Source organism: Mucor mucedo, assembly GCF_025094135.1.
Source record: "Mucor mucedo strain NRRL 3635 chromosome Unknown EV154scaffold_68, whole genome shotgun sequence".
NCBI classification, from domain to species: Eukaryota; Fungi; Mucoromycota; class Mucoromycetes; order Mucorales; family Mucoraceae; genus Mucor; species Mucor mucedo.
This window is the reverse complement of record NW_026252352.1, coordinates 53638-75323: the sequence shown is the minus strand read 5'-3', so window position 1 is coordinate 75323 and position 21686 is coordinate 53638. Positions and strand designations below refer to the sequence as shown.

General features: G+C 36.0%; 6 protein-coding genes across 6 annotated transcripts; 2 read left to right on the top strand and 4 right to left on the bottom strand.

Annotated features, from left to right (window-relative positions):
• Nucleotides 1–237: 237 nt before the first annotated feature.
• Nucleotides 238–2409, bottom strand: EV154DRAFT_467026 (uncharacterized protein). Its single transcript, XM_051597754.1, has 10 exons — nucleotides 2201–2409; nucleotides 2094–2127; nucleotides 1854–2021; nucleotides 1666–1795; nucleotides 1539–1599; nucleotides 1245–1464; nucleotides 924–1165; nucleotides 693–843; nucleotides 544–630; nucleotides 238–482 (listed from the first exon to the last, which is right to left on the bottom strand). Exons 1-10 carry the CDS (start codon nucleotides 2311–2313, stop codon nucleotides 339–341), a joined length of 1350 nt encoding a protein of 449 aa, XP_051455983.1. The 5' UTR covers nucleotides 2314–2409; the 3' UTR covers nucleotides 238–338.
• A 3066-nt stretch (nucleotides 2410–5475) lies between these two features.
• Nucleotides 5476–9087, bottom strand: EV154DRAFT_467024 (FACT complex subunit-domain-containing protein). Its single transcript, XM_051597753.1, has 7 exons — nucleotides 8970–9087; nucleotides 8820–8915; nucleotides 8549–8755; nucleotides 8335–8487; nucleotides 8077–8253; nucleotides 5719–8002; nucleotides 5476–5654 (listed from the first exon to the last, which is right to left on the bottom strand). Exons 1-7 carry the CDS (start codon nucleotides 9033–9035, stop codon nucleotides 5551–5553), a joined length of 3087 nt encoding a protein of 1028 aa, XP_051455982.1. The 5' UTR covers nucleotides 9036–9087; the 3' UTR covers nucleotides 5476–5550.
• A 2097-nt stretch (nucleotides 9088–11184) lies between these two features.
• Nucleotides 11185–13147, top strand: EV154DRAFT_514183 (cytochrome P450). The gene is made up of 3 exons (XM_051602097.1): nucleotides 11185–11648; nucleotides 11715–12725; nucleotides 12785–13147. Exons 1-3 carry the CDS (start codon nucleotides 11234–11236, stop codon nucleotides 12946–12948), a joined length of 1590 nt encoding a protein of 529 aa, XP_051455981.1. The 5' UTR covers nucleotides 11185–11233; the 3' UTR covers nucleotides 12949–13147.
• A 1098-nt stretch (nucleotides 13148–14245) lies between these two features.
• EV154DRAFT_552939 (cytochrome P450) lies at nucleotides 14246–16317 on the top strand. The gene is made up of 3 exons (XM_051605092.1): nucleotides 14246–14883; nucleotides 14946–15956; nucleotides 16016–16317. The coding sequence occupies exons 1-3, from the start codon at nucleotides 14469–14471 to the stop codon at nucleotides 16177–16179; spliced, it is 1590 nt and encodes a 529-aa protein (XP_051455980.1). The 5' UTR covers nucleotides 14246–14468; the 3' UTR covers nucleotides 16180–16317.
• A 541-nt stretch (nucleotides 16318–16858) lies between these two features.
• EV154DRAFT_552938 (uncharacterized protein) lies at nucleotides 16859–18130 on the bottom strand. The gene is made up of 3 exons (XM_051605091.1): nucleotides 17934–18130; nucleotides 17297–17863; nucleotides 16859–17238 (listed from the first exon to the last, which is right to left on the bottom strand). The coding sequence occupies exons 1-3, from the start codon at nucleotides 18030–18032 to the stop codon at nucleotides 16948–16950; spliced, it is 957 nt and encodes a 318-aa protein (XP_051455979.1). The 5' UTR covers nucleotides 18033–18130; the 3' UTR covers nucleotides 16859–16947.
• Nucleotides 18131–19305: 1175 nt separating this feature from the next.
• On the bottom strand, nucleotides 19306–21518 carry EV154DRAFT_273991 (uncharacterized protein). The gene is made up of 6 exons (XM_051594718.1): nucleotides 21045–21518; nucleotides 20877–20980; nucleotides 20446–20788; nucleotides 20285–20383; nucleotides 19821–20231; nucleotides 19306–19757 (listed from the first exon to the last, which is right to left on the bottom strand). The coding sequence occupies exons 1-6, from the start codon at nucleotides 21388–21390 to the stop codon at nucleotides 19450–19452; spliced, it is 1611 nt and encodes a 536-aa protein (XP_051455978.1). The 5' UTR covers nucleotides 21391–21518; the 3' UTR covers nucleotides 19306–19449.
• Between the last annotated feature and the right edge of the window lie 168 nt (nucleotides 21519–21686).

The following is a 21686-nucleotide window of genomic DNA, read 5'->3' as shown; positions in this document are numbered from 1 at the left end:
ATACAAGCTATTAATTTTGTACATGATTTCAGTTGGCCTTCTGAGAATTTCACTGCCAAACAGTCCCGTGAATTATGTTATTCGAATGTGCCCAGAATTATTTATTAAAAAAAAAAAGGTATATTTCATGCCCCTCTTCCTCTCGTAGCGAACTAGTCTCTCTCCTGCCTCGTTTATTGTGTATTATTGTATTTTATCATTATCATTATTATTATTTTTTTTTTTAAAAAAAAAAAAGTTGCGATACAAAATAACCCTAAAACCTACAATTGTGGCGATTCATTAATATATCGGGGTCAATGTATTTGTGAAAAAAAAAAAAAAAAAAGAAAGGGTTTTTAGTTGCGAAAGAGATCAAACAATTGTTGTTCTGTTTTTGATTGTAATAATTGTTCGATCCTTCGATATTTTTCATATTGTTGGCTGGGCATAACAGATTTCCTCTTTCTGGAGGGAGTAGGTGATAGAGGCGGTGATGTTTGCTGCATATTTTAAAAGTTTATTAGAATAAATTACTTGGTATTTTGATATCGTGTTACTTACGGTGGCTGCACGAATAAGTGTCAGGATGCTTTGGTCGTCGTTGCTATGCTGATTACCCGCTTGGAGTAAGGCCATACTTTGAAGCCACTAAGTGGAAATAAAATTATATGAGTTTACAGAAAAATAATAATAATAAAAAAAGAACGTACGGATTGGATTTCTTCGTTGTTATTATTGCTTGTATGTGTGTCGAGGGAATGCGATATGGGTTTATGAGATTGAATGGGAGATTCGAAGGTGGGAGGAGTATTTACTTCACTGGAAGACGAACTTGCGGTTGTGGATGGTATGGATGATCGTCTAAGATAAGTAAAATAGCATTTTTGATTAAAACAATTAGCCGCTATTTTTTTTTTTTTCTTATTAGTATTATTTTGTACCTTTTAGTATGGCTGGAAATGTCAGCTTGGATTGGATTTACAGGGATTCTATAGACAGTACCAGTTTTACTGGTTATAATATTTTCCGCTCTTGTTATTTTGGATTTACTATCTACATGGTTATTATCATTCAATTCGCTTTGAATGATCTTTGAAAGGTGGTGGTGATATGCGCTAGAAGGCATCGGATTTTCACGGTTGATTGTTACTTGGGTAGCATTCTTAGGCTCCCTTGGCGTCTTCTACATAATTTTTTTTTTTTTTTTTTAGAAGTTATACAAACAAAAGAAACAAAAAGCTTAGTCAAGTAAGACAACTTACTATAAAGTTTTCAATATGGTTTGGACATCTCCATTTTCTTGCTGGGTTGGGTGGTATTGCTAATGGCGGATTCAGACAATCGAGATGCCAATAGAGAGGACAAAAGTCGCAACTGACCATAGGCTTTTTTAGCGCAGTCTTTCTGCAATAGTAGCAAAGGCGAAATTTTCCATTTCTATCAGTTAATTGGCGATAATCGGGACGATCAGGTAGGCCATTTCTAATTATGAACAATTTAGTTATAAAGTTTTTTATATATATATATATAAAGCTGTATTATCTATACGTATATACCTGTATCGAACAGATTTCACCTTGGTTGTGTCGACATATCTTCCTTGCTTATCGGAAGCCACTGTTGCGAAGAATTTATTAGTTTTAATATTTTATTTAGAGTCAAAAGATGTCCTTTGAACTTTACCGCCTTTAAAATAATTAACAATATCATTTGGCAATCGGTATGCTTTTGGATTTTTCATGGTGAGATCACTTACGAGGTTTTCGAATATGCCTCGAATGCTAGTTGCTGGCTTGGAAACTTTTCGCTTTCCCTAGTTTTGTTTGGGGTGAGTAAAGAGAACAGTGTAATTTATATGATAGGATGCTTACAATGTTTTGCTTAAGCTCACACTCGGTACAATACCATTTTTCTTTAAGCTTAGCTACATCGTCAGAGTTCATGGGAGGTTCTACACAAGTGAAATGAAAAGCATTGGGACAGGCATCACAACACAGGAATTGCCCAGTTTCTCCACATGAATCGCAAACATCATGGTTCTAGGTTACCAATGGGTTAGAAAAATAAAAGTCGCAGATATTCAATTTTTTATATATAAAAAAATTATTTACTCTCATGTCCATTGTTATCGTTGCCTTTGATTTACTAAGTTTGATTGAAAGGTTACAGATATGATACAGAATAATTTGTTTTTTATATATATTAATAATTTAGTTACGTTTTAGTAGCAGCAGTAGCAATTGAACTATGATTTCGCTTAGGATGTTTAAAATCAGGAGTCTTTGATCTCGACTGCATATTTAATGTTGGTGATTTTGAGCGTTTCTTCATAGTAATGATTATAAAAAAAAAATAGGATCCTTATTATGCGTTTATTTTCAAATAAAAATTGGTTATTGAACTCTCCTAATTATTTAAAAAATATTGTATAGAATGGATAAAAAAAAAAAAAAAAAAAAGAGAGAGAGAAAGAGAGAAAAGAGGAAACAGCAGTTTGATTTTTTTTATGTCAATTTTTTAAAATGGAGTTTAAATTCCAGTTTGCTGGCCATTTACTAAGTAAGTTATCTTAATTGCACTCTTATGTTCAATTCTGATTGGTTACTATATGGCCAAGGTCAATGATATAGATGATTCTGTCGTAAAGAAATAGATGGTATGCTTACAATTAGATAGAAGGACGTATTTGTTACTTCAATAAGTCATCCAAATCGCTCTATGAACCAATCATGTCCACTTACTAAATTTCTGTGTATCCTAGTTGCTCATCCTCAAGCTCGAAAATATACTTTTCTTGTGACTGGATGACACACTGTAATATTGTATTGAAAATACCAAAAGGGTTTAGTCAGTATGTAATATAGGTCAGATACGATTTGAAAAAATGCACCTACGTAGACAAAGGCAAACAAATCCAATTCCGTGAACTTCTTTTATCGGCAAAAGTCAAGGGGCCTCGGCAGAATAACATCCAAGATAATCTGTCTTTTAAGGAATATCGGACCAAAGACAACCTTCTTTTTTTTTTCTTGGATAAAGTGGACTGAATAAATAATGATTTTTTTCATAGTTAGTATAGGGCTATCCTATTTGCACATGACATTCAAAAGAGTATCAGTAGTACCGATCAATTTTTAAAGGGAAGCTTCAAACGTGGAATGTTTTGGGTTTAATTGTACTTAGAAAAAAAAAAGCCACTTAATTTCACTCAAATATATTAAATATTAACCACCAAAATCCGCTGACCTTGATGCTTCGATTGCAACATAATTATCAGCTGCGTAAGTCTGAGCTAATTCCATCAGCCATTCGTGTATCACCCTTGCTTATGTTTACGTCAAATACGGCATCAGCCGAATCTTTGTTGTCGTCTTTCTTATTTCGTCCCCCATACAATATATTCTGGCCTATATATTTATAGTACAGTCGAGTTATACACACAAATACAGTAAATGTTTTTTTCGAAAAGAAACAATCTTTGTTATGCTTCTTTAGATTCAAACAACGGAATAATATTCTCAAAAATTATGTGCGTTTATTGACTGGGAGTTTAAATAACAAGTCTAATATCCACATTATACATCATTTAATATATAAAAAAGAGGGAAGACCACCTTCTAAGGCAATCTAGAAAGTGATTTGAGTGTGGCACCAAATTTTAACTGTTTTTAAAACATTGGTAAACGTTGATTGCTTCTTCTTTTTTTTTCTTTTTTTTTTTTTTTTACCATTAATCTTCTTCGCCCGCATGGTGCCGGTTAAATTACTTTATCGATGGCTTTATCTTTATTTAATTAATCACAGCTCCCGTCTATAAAGTTATTTATTCTCTTGTGCACTCACCCATCCATTAGGTAGACTAAACGCCTTTCCTTACCTTCTTATCGCTATGTAAATTCTAGAAGCCATGACATTATTTAGCGGATATTCATACTGGTGCTACAATAGATGCCTATTCCAAGTAAGACTCACTTCATACCTTTTGCTTTATGTCTGATCTCCGCCAGACGACTTCCAAACATTTTATCGCCCGCGCTGGACTTTCTTTCTACCTTTTTAACTTACAGTAACCTAGCAAAATATTTCATCTTCATATCCTTGGGATTTGATGTGATTTCAAGAATCTTCCTTGGTTCTGATTAAAATACTCGTTGCTAAGCTTTTTGAATTTCCGACGACTTTTTGTGGCCAGTGGTGACTTCAAATGCGGGAAGACTTCTTATTAGAAACCATAGACGTTCTCTTTTTGAGATCACTGCTTGTTATCTTCAAAGAGTAGTATTTAGATAAAATCCTTGGCCATTTACGGTATGTATATGTGTACACCAAAAATTTAGGCGTACCGCTATCATACCATATATATCACGCTCTGTTTTGAAACTTTTGCGACGCTTTTGCGGTAGTACTTACGTGACAATAACCATACGTATAGTCTAGCCATTATTACAAGTAAATTCTAGCCTTTTATCAGAAGAAAAAAAGAATCGAGTTGACTAACCTTTTCGTACTTTGACTTAAATTTTACATGTTAAACATAACAAAAGTTGTATGAAGAAAGAAAGAAAGAAATAGCACGTACTATCATCTGTTTATTTATAACAAATTAAGAACAGGTTTGCGTCATTATAACGATTGAAAACAAAAAAAAGTAATACTGTGTATATTGTGATTTGAATACAGATAGACTTTTTATGTAGTTAATTACCTTATTACCGCTACTTTTTGCACATAATCCTAGTATTTATTGATAACAAGTATACCTTACAATCCTTCTATACGAAAGGCTCTAATAAAAGTATATTTGACATTTCCAGTAATCGATTTGAACCATGGTTTAGTGATTGAGGACTTTCTCCCATATAATTTACGTCTTTGATACTAGATAAGTAAGTTTTGCTGTCATCAGTAATCGTTGGGCCTTGGTCATATAGTACGCCGCTTGGAAAGTATGTGATGCCATTTAGTGTTCTATGTAGGAAATCCCCGCAAACCTTAATTGCGTTACATAATACTCTCCATGTTTAGATAAAAGATTTGATAAGGTTTGTTGCTCTAAGCACATGAAGGCGGATCATCGATTAATTTTTTTTTTTATTTCTTATAATTGATGGTTTGTTCCTTTATTTCGGTCCGATATACGAAATCCGACGGCACTGTTCTGTACTTGTTCTTCTTATAACCATGATTAATAGTAAAATTTTGTTATTTCGAATCATAGTTTGTGCATCCAGCATTAAACTCTCCATTCTTTCATTTGCAGATCGCTGTCTTTGTTGTTAGATGGTAAATGATTTTCCGAAAACGGGACTGTGATTCCTTTTTTTTTTTTTTTGGTTTACACGCTTTGATAAGAGTGAACCATGATACAGATGTAAATTTTTTTTGTAGACTAAAGTCGCATAATAAATTTTTTTTTTAAAACACGTGATTTAAAAAAGTACGTAGAAAGACATTCTCCCAAGACAGGCTGATGATACAAAGACAGACATCAAGCATGTTTAAATAGTTCTTTTTTTATTATGATGGTGGGGATTATACAAAATGAAGGTTTTTAGAAGATCTTTTTTTTTAACGTCTACCCTTCTTTCTTGGTGCCTCTTCTTCAAAATCACCGACTCTCTTTAATTTACGCTCATCGGCTTGACGGGCGTTTTCCTCTAAAGCGTCCCAATCTATATTTGTAAAATTTGAGTTTAAAAACTTATATCAAAAGTTGTCTGTCTATGCATGTCTTACCATCGCCTGAATCTGACATATCGTCTTCTTCTTCTGAATCATCTGATGCGTTTGAGTGTACCTCACTATCATCATCGTCACTCGAACTCTCTTCAACATCGTCATCGGACATTTCAAATTCACTACCAGTGGCTGAATCGTTACCAGAACCTTCGTCATCACTGCCAGTTCCTAAGAAACTCCAACCACCGTTACGATAGAATTCTCCTGTATCTTCATTCACGGTCTTCATGATCATGCTCCAATTCAAGTTGACAGGACCCTCTGAGAAGGCAACCTCAACTGAATCGAGCCAGTCCTTCACATTATCGAGCTGAGACATGGGGATGGTATTGATATGAATAGGTGTGCGATGGAAATCCTTAAAGACAAAGACCATATCAAAGTTCTTTAAACCGAATTGAACACGTTCCAAATGAGCTAATTCGACTTCATTCAGGGTGATGCAGAGGAAAGGAGGGTCTGATAAATGGACAAGACAATCGGTGGTAGGTTGCAATAACACGTTGGATCTGAAGGGGACACCTTGGAATCCAAGTTCTCTAAAAGGCACATCTAACTCGATACGTCCATCACTGGCTTCAGCAATCTTTTCCGCAAACTGTCTGAATTCCTTATTCAAATTGGCACGACGACGACGTTCTTCTTGTTCCGATTCAAGTTCATCTTCATCACCATAGAGATGTCTGTTACGTCTCTTATTACCTGTCTCATCAAATTGAATATCAGATGCTTCGCGGTAGAATTGAATGTCCTTGGTCTTCTTCTTGCCGATCAAGATAGGGTTTTTGAAGTGAATATGGACCAACACTAATAATTCATTATCACAAGGTTGGAAGAACAAATGTTTAACGTTACTGAAAAGAACGTTAAAAGAAGAATCAGATCGAATGGATTGATAACGAAGACCATTTTGATGGATTTCGAGTTCACCAGGTAAACGCTTAGATTCAGTTTGAGGACGAACGTAGACATCAGGGAGACGGACAGGTCGACGACCCTTGATGACAACCAAGTTATCTTGTTCCACAACATCAGCCATTTCACGACGCTCTGCTTCCTTCTTGGTAGCCTCCTTCTTCATGTCCGAGATGTTGCGATAGATTTCAGCCATACGATGTGTATCAGCACTACGGAAAGTCAACGCACGGACAAAAGTAGCATTGGGATCATCAAAGGGCATATCCTCTCTTTTACCACCAGCTTGACCAGGAGTCAAGAAATTGAGACGAAGCATGACGAAGTCACCTTCATCACTTTTACTAGCGTTCTTGAGGGTAGAGATATGGAAAGGAACAGCCATACCATAGATGGGCAAAATGATGGAATCATGTTTCTTATCCACCACAATCTTGAGATCACGTACTTCACGGGGGATTTTGGATTCGGAGCGATAACTCTCAAACTTTCTAAAGACAGCCTTAGCTTCTCCATCACCATTACCTGAAGTCTCTGAAAATTTGGCAAGACCTTCTTGTAACTTTTGGGCAAATAATTGCTTTTGATGATCACGACGTCTTTGCTCACGGGATTCTTCTTCTTGATCTTCGTTTCTTAACTTGCTACGAAGAATGGCGGATTTAGCCATAGCAGATTCACGCTTGACGGTGGTGGCAATACTAGAAGTAGATGCCTTGCTCTTTTGCTTATCGCTTTCGCCGTCAGCTTTATCATCCTCATCATCGAAAAAGTACGAAATCTTGTTCAACTTCTTGCTGCAATCTGCGGTCAAGACAACGGCAGCGTCACTTGTAACACGTACGGTATCAACCAACATGAGGGCATAATTCTTACCACGAGGATCAGATGCTTTGGGGTTTTCCAAATCAGAAAAGCCCACTTGAACGTTCAAGATCATACCATTCTTGATTTCCTTGGTATTCTTACCGCTCAATACATAATTGGCTTCACGAAATTCGATACCCATACCAAATCCAACATTCTTTGTGAAATTCTTTTCGAGATCGGGTCTTTTGGCCTTGATCAATGCGATGGCTTTAGCATAGACGTCACGAATCTTGACGCCATCACGGATACTATCGAGAACACGATTTTGAACCTCGAGCAAGAACTCGTAATTCTTTTCCATGGCTTTGGTGGGATCGATCAAGAAGGTTCTACTGAGGTTGGAACAATAATATTTATATCGAACACCGAGACTACAAATGATAGCACCTGGGAAAAGTCTGTCGTTGTTGGATGTGGCGGAAGATCTCAAATCGAATTTACCACCACTTTGTACAATAGGTGTATAACACCAATCAATCTCGTCCTTCTCCTCTACCTTTTTTTTTTCGTATATTTGTTTAGTCTCTATTATGTGTACACATGCATCCTCATAACAAGGTATTTCTTTACCTCTGGTGGCATGCGGATACGCTTAGCCATCTTGGGATCTTCCAAAGCCATATCGGTTAAATCACTCAACTTTTCGTTTGTAATGGGCTTTTCTTCATCGATATAGGTGGACATTTCAGGAATGAAGAAATATTGCATCATGTTGGAACTAACTTTGGCTGCAGTTCGGACATAGCGCTTTTTTTTTAAAAAAAAAAAAAAAAGAGAGAAAAATTTGTTAAATCATCAAGCCATTCATATATAAAATAAGGTATTTACTGCTTCTTCTTCATCCTTTTCAGCTAAACAGGTTGAAATAGCAACGGAAACATCCACTTCTTCAAAATTCTTGTTGTATTTGGTACAGGCTTTTTTCCATTCCTCTACGTTTTTACCGGTAGTCTTATCCTTTACAAATACACCGACACGTTTCTAATTTACAAACTTAATTATTAAATCCCTCCTTTATGTGTGTGGGTAGCTGATATTTTACTTTGTCTAAACTCTTGATGATGTTTTGATATAAAGGCACATTCTCTTCGATATCTTTGCCTCGGCGTACAATTTCGATGGGGATTTGCTTTTCACCTTGCTTAAGAGATTCAAGGGAAGAGGCTCTCTTATGACTACATACAAACGTAATTTTCTCTGGTGTAATGATTGTAACCGATTGATGACATGGAGTACCCAATAACCAAGTCTATCATGAAAATAGGTGAGTATTTTTCTCGCTTTCTTTTTTTCAAGTTTTTTTCTTCTTTTACTTGGAGTGTCAATGTCTTGACGTATGGGTTTTCATAATTGTCATCGCCTTGGATTAAAGCAATGGCATCCACATGTTGAAATAACTCTGCGTCATTCTAAATCTTTCTTGTTAATCTCTTTATAATCAGTTTTTTCACAATAATTCTCACCTTCCACTTTGTCAGTAAATAACGTGCTCTTCTATGAAACCGCTTAAAATCTAGTGAGGTAGACATATTTCTTTATTTTGTTGTAATAAGTTGGAAAAAAAACACGAACTAAAAAAAATAATTTTTTTTTTTTATTTCATGAAAAACCAAGTCAACTTTTGATTTCGCGCGCGCTCATCCAAAAAAGGGCGACGTCAATCACTCTCAATTTTTTTTTTTTTTTTTTTTTTTTTGGCTCATCTATTTGAGACTGGATATGCTGAATGTTTCATTTACATGGAGTGGGCTTTTATTTTTTTGTGTCAAATATGCTAATATATATACATACGTGCTGCTTCATTTAATCAGAAATCCTTGTTTTTTTGCCTGTAAACCGGCATGGTTTTTCATGGTGATTATCAAGGGAGTCATCTTTTCTATTGTGTTACACTGCAATTTCGCAAATGCACGGTGAATATGCTAGCTATGTGTGCTGTATCACCACTTTAAAGCTCCATTACCCCATTTCTTAAACCAAACTCGCTTGTCTGATAGTCATCAGATATTCTCTCTCGCAGTTTATGAAGCCGAGATCAGAAGTTCTTCTCGTCATCATACCTGAAAAAATGCTTTACAAAGGACTAATTTTGGTTCTCAATAGAGAAGTACTATCAACCTAATAGCGCTCTGTAATTGATTGATATAAAACCACTTTTCTATTGATTCTTTAGCATTGATATGGGAGGATAAACTCAAAAGGTTAGTTCAATGTTTAACAAAGATACTTAAAACTTTAAGCTTCTAATACTCACAATGTGGATCGGCTTTATCAATAACAGCAACAAATAAAAGAGTAAAGATAAACTTGAATTACCCCCAATGAGATGTACATATCTAGCTCCACGGCAATGATTAATAATACATTGCATTTGATTTTTTTATAAAAATAGTTATATTTATAAAAGTTGCTGTAAATCTGTCTCTAATTTTCTATCCGGCACTATGTATTTCAGCGCCTAATGTCGTGTCCCTGGCTGTCTACAAGTTCCACAAAGCCTTATTATTCCGGCATGTTCAAAAGCAGAGGATGTTTTTTTGTTCCAACAAGAAGTGTTATTTCTTCTTGTAGTTGAGCCTATAGGTCTTCCTCTTGAACTGACATCGTTTTATGGCTCTATAAATATCAATTGCTAATGAACCAGGTCGAAAAGACACGACACCTTTTTCTCTTTTTCATACCGATCTTCGTTTCTAAAGCGGGTACCTGACAAATCAACGAGATAATCCAAATTGCTTTCCGGAGCCAAATCTTCCAACTGCTCAGAACTAGGAGAATACTGTTGATGAAAATGATCAACTACTTGGCGTTGATCGTGGAGGGCTTTGTTACGATGCATGCATGGAATGTCATTTGTTCCCGTATACGTACTCGTTCATTCGAACAGAGGTTATAATACAGCATTCTCGTCTTTTAAAAAACACCGCAGACAAAAACTGTCTTATTGAAACAATCAATGCCAACAACGTGCAACAGTGACATACCAAACATATTGGTTATGTACGTGTAGTCCATTAGAAGCACTTGATGGGAGCGCTCAACCGTTTCCAAGGAGTGAGAATGCGCAAAAAACAATCCTTTTGATGGTGCTGCCCTCATTGAATTTGCCAGCGTAGATAAATCCTGAGTCGGAGGCAGCTACGAATACCGTTTGTTTTGTTTTTCAACTGACGTTTAATTTGGTATTAAGTCTTTCATTGAGTTTTTGTTTGAGCTATTTTGATAAATAGTCTGTGCTCACAAGTTATTATTTACAAATCGGTTATGTGTTCGCGTCCCTTTGTTATTGCGAAATTTTTTTCAGTCAACCATCACCATGTAATGATTCAAAAAATTATCGTCTTAAAAAGTTTTGCTTATAAATTGTACTCACTAGGCCTAAAAATCTATACAAAGAAAACTGACTGATGTTCCACAAAATAGCGCTCTTAGGACGCCGTTCTCCGGCGCAGGCATCGATCACCTGTTTATTGTAACAATTACGACAGTTTCTTTTGTTTTGGGTTTGAAAAAGGCACAAAATTAACTTATTCGTTCAATCATGTATAGATAAATAGAATAAAGTTCACTGAATTTATTTCCGTTACAAGGAATCCATGAACGGAAATGTTAAATCTTTATTTTCACTCTTTTAAAATGGCTGAGTCTTACTGGGTACAAATAATAAAGGAGACGTGGCTGATCTCTTTATCCCTCTTTCTTCTTTCATATCTAACTCTTACACTACATGGAATATCTCAATGAAGCTTCTAAGAGTATATCAATTCACAATGCTGTCCAGCTCACTGGATTAATTCAGCATAGACTGACGGATATCTATAAGCGGTCAACTAGGAACGAACTCATGTTTATAGGAGCAGCTACGTTTTTTGCCCTGTATCATCTTCCTAATTGTTTCAAATCAAGAAAGCAAAAATTAAACTTGCCTCCTAAAGTTCCCTTTGCTCTCCCATTTTTTGGGCACAGTTTGTATCTGATTGTATGGCCCTCCAAGTTTCTCGATTGGTGCCATGGAAAGTATGGAGAGATATATACAATCAACATGCTAGGTAAAACCATTACAGTTGCCGGTGGTAAATCAGCTGAAGAGACTATGACTGCCGAAGCATCGGATATGTCTTTGGATCATGGTGTTTTAAGAGGTAGAAAAAAAAGGAAAGAGAGAGAGAGAGACGGAAGAACCAGTTATATTTAACTTTTTAATTTAGATATTCTCCATTTCGACTATCTTTTCGATGAAATCACCATGTATATTGGTGTATATGTCGTTGGGACTGTTGCTAAATTTTCATTAGCAAACGCAAGGATGCCAATGTACGAGGCTGATTTGAGGCGTGGAATGACCAATGCGTGTGAAAGATACCTTTCAAGTCCCAAAACCGTGGTAAAACAACCTACGGATTTTTTCCAGAGTTTTGTTTCTTACATGAGTGTTCCTGTTTTATTGGGAGCCGAGTTTTCTTCGAATACAGAAGTGATTGAATCATTTGCGAAATGTACAGCAGATATCACTCGTAATGTTGCGTTGTACATGATGGTACCTAACTCTTTGCACAAGAAGATGCTACCGTACATTCAATCATCCCAAAAACACATCGACTGTATGGTTAAGCATGTGGCACCTGCTGTTTACGAACGCCGTGAAAAGATGCGACTTGGGGAACTTTCTGGTCAAGAACATGGACTTGTAGATAACGTTTTACAGGGTTTGATTGAGTATGTTCGAACGGATGAAAATGGTGTTAAAAGTTATTGCTCTGCAGAACAAATTTCTAAATCAGTCTTAATGGTTGCTTTTGGTTCTGTTCATACCACTTCGATCAACTTGAGCTTTAGTCTTTATTGGCTCCTTGCTCGCCCAGATCTTATGAAAAAAATGATGGATGAAATTGAACAGGTTATTCCGGGAGATACGGAAATTACAGGACAGGCACTAAGCAAAATGAAGTTCTTGAATAACTTTATGCGTGAAGTGCTTCGTCAAGGTGCGGATAAGCTTGGTGTCAGTAAAAAAGCCATGTCAGATTTTACTTTCTCCAATGGTTATCAGATACCCGAAGGCCGTTTAGTAAATCATAGTCTCCGTCAAATGAATTTCGGTGATAATTCGACTAGAACAAGAGTAAATGAAATGGATCCCAACATGTCTCGTGATAAAATTAGTACTGCTCCTGGCAAAAACTTTGCTCCTTTTGGCCTGGGAAAGCATTTGTGTCCTGGTATGATTACATACGCAAAAATAATAATTTTATAACTGAAACTGACAATTCATATATAGGTCGTTTCTTTGCTATTCAAGAAATCCAAACGACACTTGTTTACCTGCTCAAAAATTATGATATCAAAACTGCAAGTAAAAAGCCTCCTGTACCTGTACAACATACACTTGGATTTATAGCTACCAGTCCTGAAGAACCCTTAATATTTACACGTAAAAACTAATCGTGCCCTTTCCTGGCATAATACGCTACTACAGAGTGTACATAACACGTGATAATAAACTATTATAATAAGAACATTGTGACGGATACTCGTAAGTGTTATTTGAAGTGGCAAATAAACAATGAGCTTTTTTCTAAACTTTATAAATCAATTTGTGTTGCACCCTTGGCTCAACCAAAAAAAAAAAAAAAAAAAAAAAAAAAAATTCAATGGTTCAACTATGTATATACTGTTGTTAGTCAGCTCCGATGTATAATAGCTCCCATTATTTCGTCTACGGTATAGGTATCTATTTTGTGGCTTAATTTCTGGTCACTAACTTTCGCTTTTTGAGTTTTTATATACTACGTTTGTGATTCTCGATGTACAGTGAGCTGCACCCTAGAAGTGTATCACTTAGGATATATTTAAATAAATATATTATTCAACCAAGGGATAGTCACACAACGTATCATGCGACCGGTTAAAACGAAGAGAACACAACCAGCAAAGCTATCATTGTTAGTGCTTCCACTGAGTCCCAAATCCAATTTTGCTTTTGTAAAGAAAGCGTATTGGTCGAACCAGCTATCGATTGGCTACCTAAAATTTAGACAGTGCTCAACAAACAATATTCCCGTCCGTAATAACAGAACGGTCAATTAAGCCAAAGGTGCTCCTCATTCTATGCAGAGCATTAACTTTAAAGTGAAAAAGGGATTTGTAATAGAAATAAATGATATAAACAGTCATAGCTCTGTTGTGAGTTGCTTTCGTCACCCTAAAAATCAGAGTTTTGAAGTAAGTGGTGTTTGTGGGACAATTTCTGTAAACGGATTTTGAGCTACGGGTACAGTTTATTTGGCTATCAAATGTCAATTATATGATATGAAGTGTTTCATTGAGTTCTTGTTTAAGCTATTTTTTTATAGATAGGTCTGTGCTCACAAGGTATTATTTTAGGTCTGTTATATATTCGCGTACCTTTGTTATTGCGAAAGAATTTTCAGTCATTCATTACCATGTAATTATTCAAAAGAGAAAGAAGCCACTTTTATCGTATCGGTCAATGACTTATGGAGTTGGATGATCTTAGAAAAAAATACTGTCTTCAGGACTCATCTACAAGTCGTACTAAAAGACTAATTAGGCCTAAAAATCTAAACAAAGAAAACTGACTGATGTTGCACAAAATAGCGCTCTTAGCAAGTCTTTCTCCGGAACAGGGATCGATCACCCGTTTATTGTAACAATCGCATATTAGCGCGACAAATTTTATTTTAGGGTTTTAAAAATGTGCAAAATTAACTCATTCGTTCAATCATGTAGATAAATCGAATAAAGTTTAGTGAATTGATGTTCCGTTACAAGGATTCCAAGAAGCACCTCATGAACGCAAATGTTGATTCTTTATTTGCTCTTTTTCTAATTGGCTAGGTCCTACTGAGTGCAAAAAACAAAGGAGACGTGGCAATTATAATTGTTATGTATCCTGATCTCCTTATCCCTCTTTCTTCTTTCGTATCCAACTCTTGCATTACATGGAATATCTCAATACAGCTTCTAAGAGTATATCAATTCACAATGCTGTCCAGCTCACTGGATTGATTCAGCATAGACTGACGGATATCTATAAGCGGTCAACTAAGAACGAACTCATGTTTATAGGAGCAGCTACATTTTTTGCCCTGTATCATCTTCCTAATTGTTTCAAATCAAGAAAGAAAAAATTAAACTTGCCTCCTAAAGTTCCCTTTGCTCTCCCATTTTTTGGACACAGTTTGTATCTGATTGTATGGCCCTGCAAGTTTCTCGATTGGTGCCATCAAAAGTATGGAGATATATATACACTCAACATGCTTGGTAAAACCATTACGATTGCCGGTGGTAAATCAGCAGAAGAGTCCATGGCCGCCGAATCATCAGATATGTCTTTGGATCATGGTGTTTTAAGAGGTAGAAAAAAAAAGAAAGATAGAGAGACGGAAGAACCAGCTATATTTAACTTTTTAATTTAGATATTCTCCATTTCGACTATCTTTTCGATGAAACCACCATGTATATTGGTGTATACGTCACTGCGACTGTTGCTAAATTTTCACTAGCAAACGCAAGGATGCCAATGTACGAGGCTGACTTGAGACGTGGAATGGCCAATGCGTGTGAAAGATATCTCTCAAGTCCCACAACAGTGATAGAACATCCTATGGCTTTTTTCCAGAATTTTGTTTCTTATATGAGTGTTCCTGTTTTGTTGGGTGCCGAGTTTTCTTTGAATACAGAAGTGATTGAATCATTTGCAAACTGTACAGCGGATATCACTCGTAATGTTGTGTTTTACATGATGACACCCAACTCTTTGCACAAAAAGGTGCTACCGTACATCCAATCATCCCAAAAACATCTTAACTGCATGATCAAGCACGTGGCGCCTGCTATTTACGAACGCCGTGAAAAGATGCGACTTGGGGAACTTTCCGGTCAAGAACATGGACTTGTCGAAAACTTTTTACAAGGTGTGATTGAGTATGTTCAAACGGATGAAAATGGTGTTGAAAGCTATTGCTCCGCAGAACAAATTTCTAAATCAATCTTATTGGTTGCCTTTGCTTCTGTTCATACCACTTCGATCAACTTGAGCTTTAGTCTTCATTGGCTCCTTGCTCGCCCAGATCTTATGAAAAAAATGATGGATGAAATTGAACAGGTTATTCCGGGAGATACGGAAATTACAGGAGAGGCACTTAGTAAAATGAAGTTCTTGAATAACTTTATGCGTGAAGTGCTTCGTCAAGGTGCGGACAAGCTTGGTGTCAGTAAAAAAGCCATGTCGGATTTTACTTTCTCCAATGGTTATCAGATACCCGAAGGCCGTTTAGTGAATCATAATCTCCGTCAAATGAATTTCGGTGATAATTCGACTAGAACAAGAGTAAATGAAATGGATCCCGACATGTCTCGTGACAAAATTAGTACTGCTCCTGGCAAAAACTTTGCTTCTTTTGGCCTGGGAAAGCATTTGTGTCCTGGTATGATTACATACGCAAAAATAATAATTTTATAACTAAAACTGACAATTCATATATAGGTCGTTTCTTTGCTATTCAAGAAATCCAAACGACACTTGTTTATCTGCTCAAAAACTATGAAATCAAAACTGCAAGTGGAAAGCCTCCTGTACCTGTACAACGCACACTTGGATTTATAGCTACCAGTCCTGAAGAACCCTTAATATTTACACGTAAAAACTAATCGTGCTCTTTCCTGGCATAATACGCTACTACAGAGTGTACATAACAAGCGATAATAAACTATTATAATAAGAACATTGTGACGGATATTCGTAACTGATATTTGAAGTGGCAAATAAACAATGAGCTGTTTTCTAAAAAAAAAAAAAAAAAAAAATTGGAAGCTCAACCTCGTTGTGTCTAAAAAAGTATACGCTTATTACTCCACAGTTGCCGATGGTATATACGTCTCAAGTACTTTATATTTCAGTTGTAGATGTAGGTATAGATTCATAAATCATAAAACAGGTGAGCGCAAACAGAGACTCAATATTGCGTAGTCGAAAATTTCTTTCTTGATATCGGAGAACAAGTCTCCTATAAAGATGTAACATTAAAATGTTTTTCTGAATTCCTCAAAATTTAAGATTATATGTTACAATTAATGGGCTTCTCTAACGATGTGTGTTATGTATAACTATTTGTTAAGCCTAAACAATTTCTTATTATTGTAAGTTTGTCAATGACTGCTTATTAAAGATATTATATCATGATCCCATTAAGCGGGCAAAATGAGGATACGAACATGAGGATCTGAGGGGTATTTTGCTAAAAAATAATAGCCCCATAAGGAGGAAAGTCTAGACCAGACTGTGCACTTGCATAAGTTTAGGAGACCCCTTTAATACTACATATCGATTCGAGGTCTGCAATACCTAATCTGATAAACCATCATTTTTTTTTATTACGACTACCATTTTATACATCATGTTAATACATATTCTAAAGTTCAAACAGCATGGGAATCGTCTAAATACACGGTATCAATGGAAAGATATTTTGCTGCAATTAATTGGCCAGTGAAACCACCTTTGTTATTTTCAATAATAGAAGCCTTTGGCGCCAACACATGGCTTCCGATAAATGATGTGGTATTGCGAAACCAAACAAAGTGACCCTGTGGATCATATGCTCCTGTGCTATTTACAGGGTACAAATTATACACAATATCTGCCTGTTCCAATCCCGCCGCCGGATTATTTGTTGACATGGTAAAGGTTGAATTTGTCAAAATGGGAATCTAAATATCAGAATTAATATATATATATGTAGCCGAAATACTTGTATAAGATAATTACGTTGAATATGATGCGTTTATCAATAGGATAGCCTGTGTTCCAAGGCCCGGTCCAGTTTGTACCAAAAAAGATATGTTCTGGACTCGAATAAAGGTAATCAGGAATGACACACATTCCCTTTTTTTGACACTTGTTAAATGTAAATATGTAAAATTCCTGATTGCTGTCTGCATCGAATTGGCCATCGGATAAGAAGCCACCATCACGTATCACAACATTAGGCCTTTGGGAAGCAAGATAATATGACAAATTAGTGGCTGCTGCGTAAAGTTGATTAAAGTCCACATGCTTGGAGGTGGTATGATTAGAACATTTTTGGTCGGTAAAGGTAATACCAGATGTTAAATTTGATACATTGACTGCTCCATTTACTACTGTGTTCTGTGCCTGAATTTGTCCGCCCACAGAAAGTCCATACTCAATGCTCCCAGTACAATTAATTGTACGGTGTCTGTTATTCACAGTGAATCCACTTGCTGTAAAATTACCCTGTATCGCTAGGGACCCATTGAATCTCTGTGTATTAGCTTGGGCTGTGAAATCTCCAAAAATTATGCCATCCCAAGTCTATTTGTTTTTGAATTAGTTCACTGTGAAAAAAATGCGACATATTTTCTTTAGAATAGATCATACGAACCGTATTATAAAATAAGGCATTAGTTGACAACGTATCGGGCGGAGGTAATGCATCGACTATAAGAGCAAACAAGACAGGAAGTAATACTAAGAGTTTCATTATCAAAGAAAGAAAAGGAAAAAAGAAGAAGAAGAAAAAAGAGGAATGTTTTTATTTGATTTTCCAACTCGGAGAAGTGCTACTTTTTTGGAAACAACAATGCTTAGTATTTCGTCAATGATTCTTGGCACCAGTATATATATATATATATATAAGTCTGCGGTTTAAATACAATGTTGACTATTTATAAACATAGCCTCCCTGTTACCACATACAAATAACAGGCCCCCCGTATTGACAAAGTGATAACAAAGATCTATAAAAGTAGTATGGATACCTGGGCCTAGATGCTTTTTAAAGACATTAGTTTTAAACATTATGTTGCGTTTCCTGTTTCCGATGCAGGGTTGTGTATCATTGTGATATTCCAGAACACCCTCCAGACTACAAAAGGGTATAACATTTAAACAAATGATCGGCAGTACTAGATCTAAAACAGACCATTTTCTGAAGGATCAAACACAATGAATGCATATTTTGCTTGTCTACAAAAATGTGAAAAATAAATAGGAGGACTGACATTCAAAATAATAATCAAACAACATGGTCAAATACAACACTCCTGATAAAACAAACTAATACTGAAGACTATCGCATGGGGCTTTATTCTAACTCTTACCTCCTTAAATATTGTAGCTTAAATCTTGCTGATGACAGTATCTTCCTTGTAAAAATCCACAATTTACTATATCTCAAGTGTGTCTCTCGTCTTTGGCCTCATCGCAGTAATTATCTTTATGCCAATATATTACATACATATATTAAACCTTTATCAACTATTCAAAAAGAATTACAGAAGAAAGAAAATTAGATTATCTAGGTCCATGATTTCATTATCATTTTCTCGCTTTTATTTTCATGCATTACTAAAGGGGGAGAAAAAAGTTATTATATCTGCAATCTTATAGAAGTAATATCTTCCATCCAATCAACAACTAAAAATTACAACGAACAATTCGAAAAGATATGCATTAAAAAAAATGTACAAATGACGGTGGGCGTTTAATTTTATTAGTGAAAATATCCCCCGCATATACATTGTTTGCCTAGACTTTGATACCACTGAGCAGATGAACATGGATCCTTTTTGTCCAGTGTAGTATGCATTGGTAACACAGGTTGTTGACATCTAGCATCACAAAGTTAGTACAAAGTAACAGCCAGAAAAACAGCTAGACCACTTTACCTGACACAGTGATACACTTTAACATGATCGGGAATGCGCCTTTTACGAATTACATCATATTCATACGGGTCTTCTTTTTCTAAATAAATAGATGGTTTGGCACATTTGTCTTTGTATTCGTTGGATATCTTTTTGATTTCAGACAGTGTGAATGTCTTTATATTGGAGGTGAGTAGTATCGACCATCTATTTCGGATTTCTGTATCTTTTTTTTTAAAAAAAAAAAAAAAATTAGGATGAACAGTTTCTATTAAACGATGTAGTGTCTACTTTACCGGTAGGTTTTTGTTCTAGATCATTTAATGCATTCAAAAAATCGATTGTATCTTTCATCATTATCATGTCATCGGTCATCAAGGTGGATGTGTATCGCTGTAATAGACCTTGGGTTTCCGAAAAAGTTTCCAATTGAAAACTTGCAGTGCTTGTGTATTGTACAAAATAATGCAACATTTTTAAGATTTTACTCAAGGATATTCTCGAATCTTTGTGCAAAAGTAAGACCGCATGTGCGGGTTTTTCTGTAATGTTTGCAATACCTAAATGGGCATGTTAGCATTTAATTTTGTTTGTTTGTTCAAATTACATATGTCCAAACTTACTAGAGTCGGCCGGGCTTATGCAATTAAACAACATGTTCCATTCACGCAAAATCCATTTCAAATAGTCACGAATCCAAGTGGATACAGATATCAGTGACCATAAACTATCAGGATCAAATTCTAATTTTACATTGGTGTCTATATTTTCCTTTTCTAACACTTTAATTATCTCCTCATAATCCGTAGTACAACTCGCCATAAAACATTCTAAAATTACAGGTAATTGAATTGCCCTTGATAAATTCACACTAGCAATTTTTTTGTCCGGTAATCGTCGATAGGCTGCCATCGCAAGTCCATACCCCTTTTCTAAGTTGGCTAAACTCCAATTCTCTAATGGTTCCAGTGGACTCTCGCCGCATTGAATCTCGTAAGTTGTTAACACTTGGTTGATAATATCCTCGGGTTGATCTGCTGCATATCAGCATCTTTGATTCCTTTTTTTTGTATTTTCCAATAATTACCTTTATCCTGTTTGCTCATGCGTACAAGCTCAGATATTAAATCCATAAAGTCGACATTATTTAATAAGCATAACTGTAATTTTTCTATCAATTCTTTCACTAGAATGCGTAAGACAGGTTAATACTCCTGGTTGTGTGTGTATCCAACGTCACTCTATTACCATAACTATCGTGCATATCATCATTTGTGATTCTAGCGATACCGATCTTTGAGGAAGAGAATATATATAGCAGGTGTGTCTCATTGGGTGATAAGACTATATCCGCAATCGGATCAATGCAGCCGTCGTCTGTTTTATGTGCTCCCACTACTGTCCAATAAGTAGGGTCTATCGATTCAGCTGTATCTTCCATATTACTACTTTTGACAAGCCCTTCTTGTAGTGCCAATTCGGCATGAATACTCCCATCTGAAAGCCCTACTATAATTTGTCCCGTACTTGTACTAGTTAAACAAGATATAAATCGTCCTAAAATCATTGTACCCGATTGATAAACAAGTGCCTAAGATTGACATATAGGCTGAATAAACAGTCGATGTGATTGTTTTTTTTGGGGGTGGTTGGAGAGGGAAGGGTACATGATTACTTACTGTGCGGTCATTGGTTATTGTCCCAAAGTCACTAGGTATCGACTGTTGAATTTTCTTCAATTGCCAGCTAGTTACAAACCCATTGAACCCATCCGACACTTCATCTGTCAAAAGCATATATATAGATAAATATATTACGAATATGGTTTCAAATGTTTCTGTAATTACCTCCAAGACCTAATACTAGCTCAACTGTGTGAAGGCCCTTCTTGAAGACCATTTGGGTGACATTATTTTCCTTTAAAAGATCTTGGCCTTGGATTTTAAGACTGGTGATAGGTTTACATTCAATAGCGCCCTTTTCTGATTTGACAGGAAATTTAATTTTGATGGTATGAATCGAAACGGATTTGGGTTGAATTGAGGCGTTGTGTGTCGCTAAATAGATTTGGCCGTCCTCGTGTAATGTAATGGCAGCATGGGATATTCTTTCCCAATCATCTAAACCAGCCAAAGACATACCGAAACATCCTGCGTCCGCTCTACTAATCTCTCTCCTTCCAATATTAGGCATCGGTGTAGAAAATGTCGAGAATATCGAGCCATTACGTTGGTAATGAACAGTGATTTCGCCATGTACAGTAATCGTGATAAATCCAAGTTGTCCAAATGGGTTACGAGGACCTTGAAAGCTTTCGCGTTTATATTCGCTCGAGTCGACTCCATACTATCACAAGAAGAACAAAAACGTCAGTCAATGCTTTGTTTCTTTTTTCTTTTGTATTGATTACTATACCGAGCGATCTGAATTTAACCAGAGGAAAGCCGCTAAAGGTTGTTTTGTATCGACTTTGTATGTGAGTTCCCAGT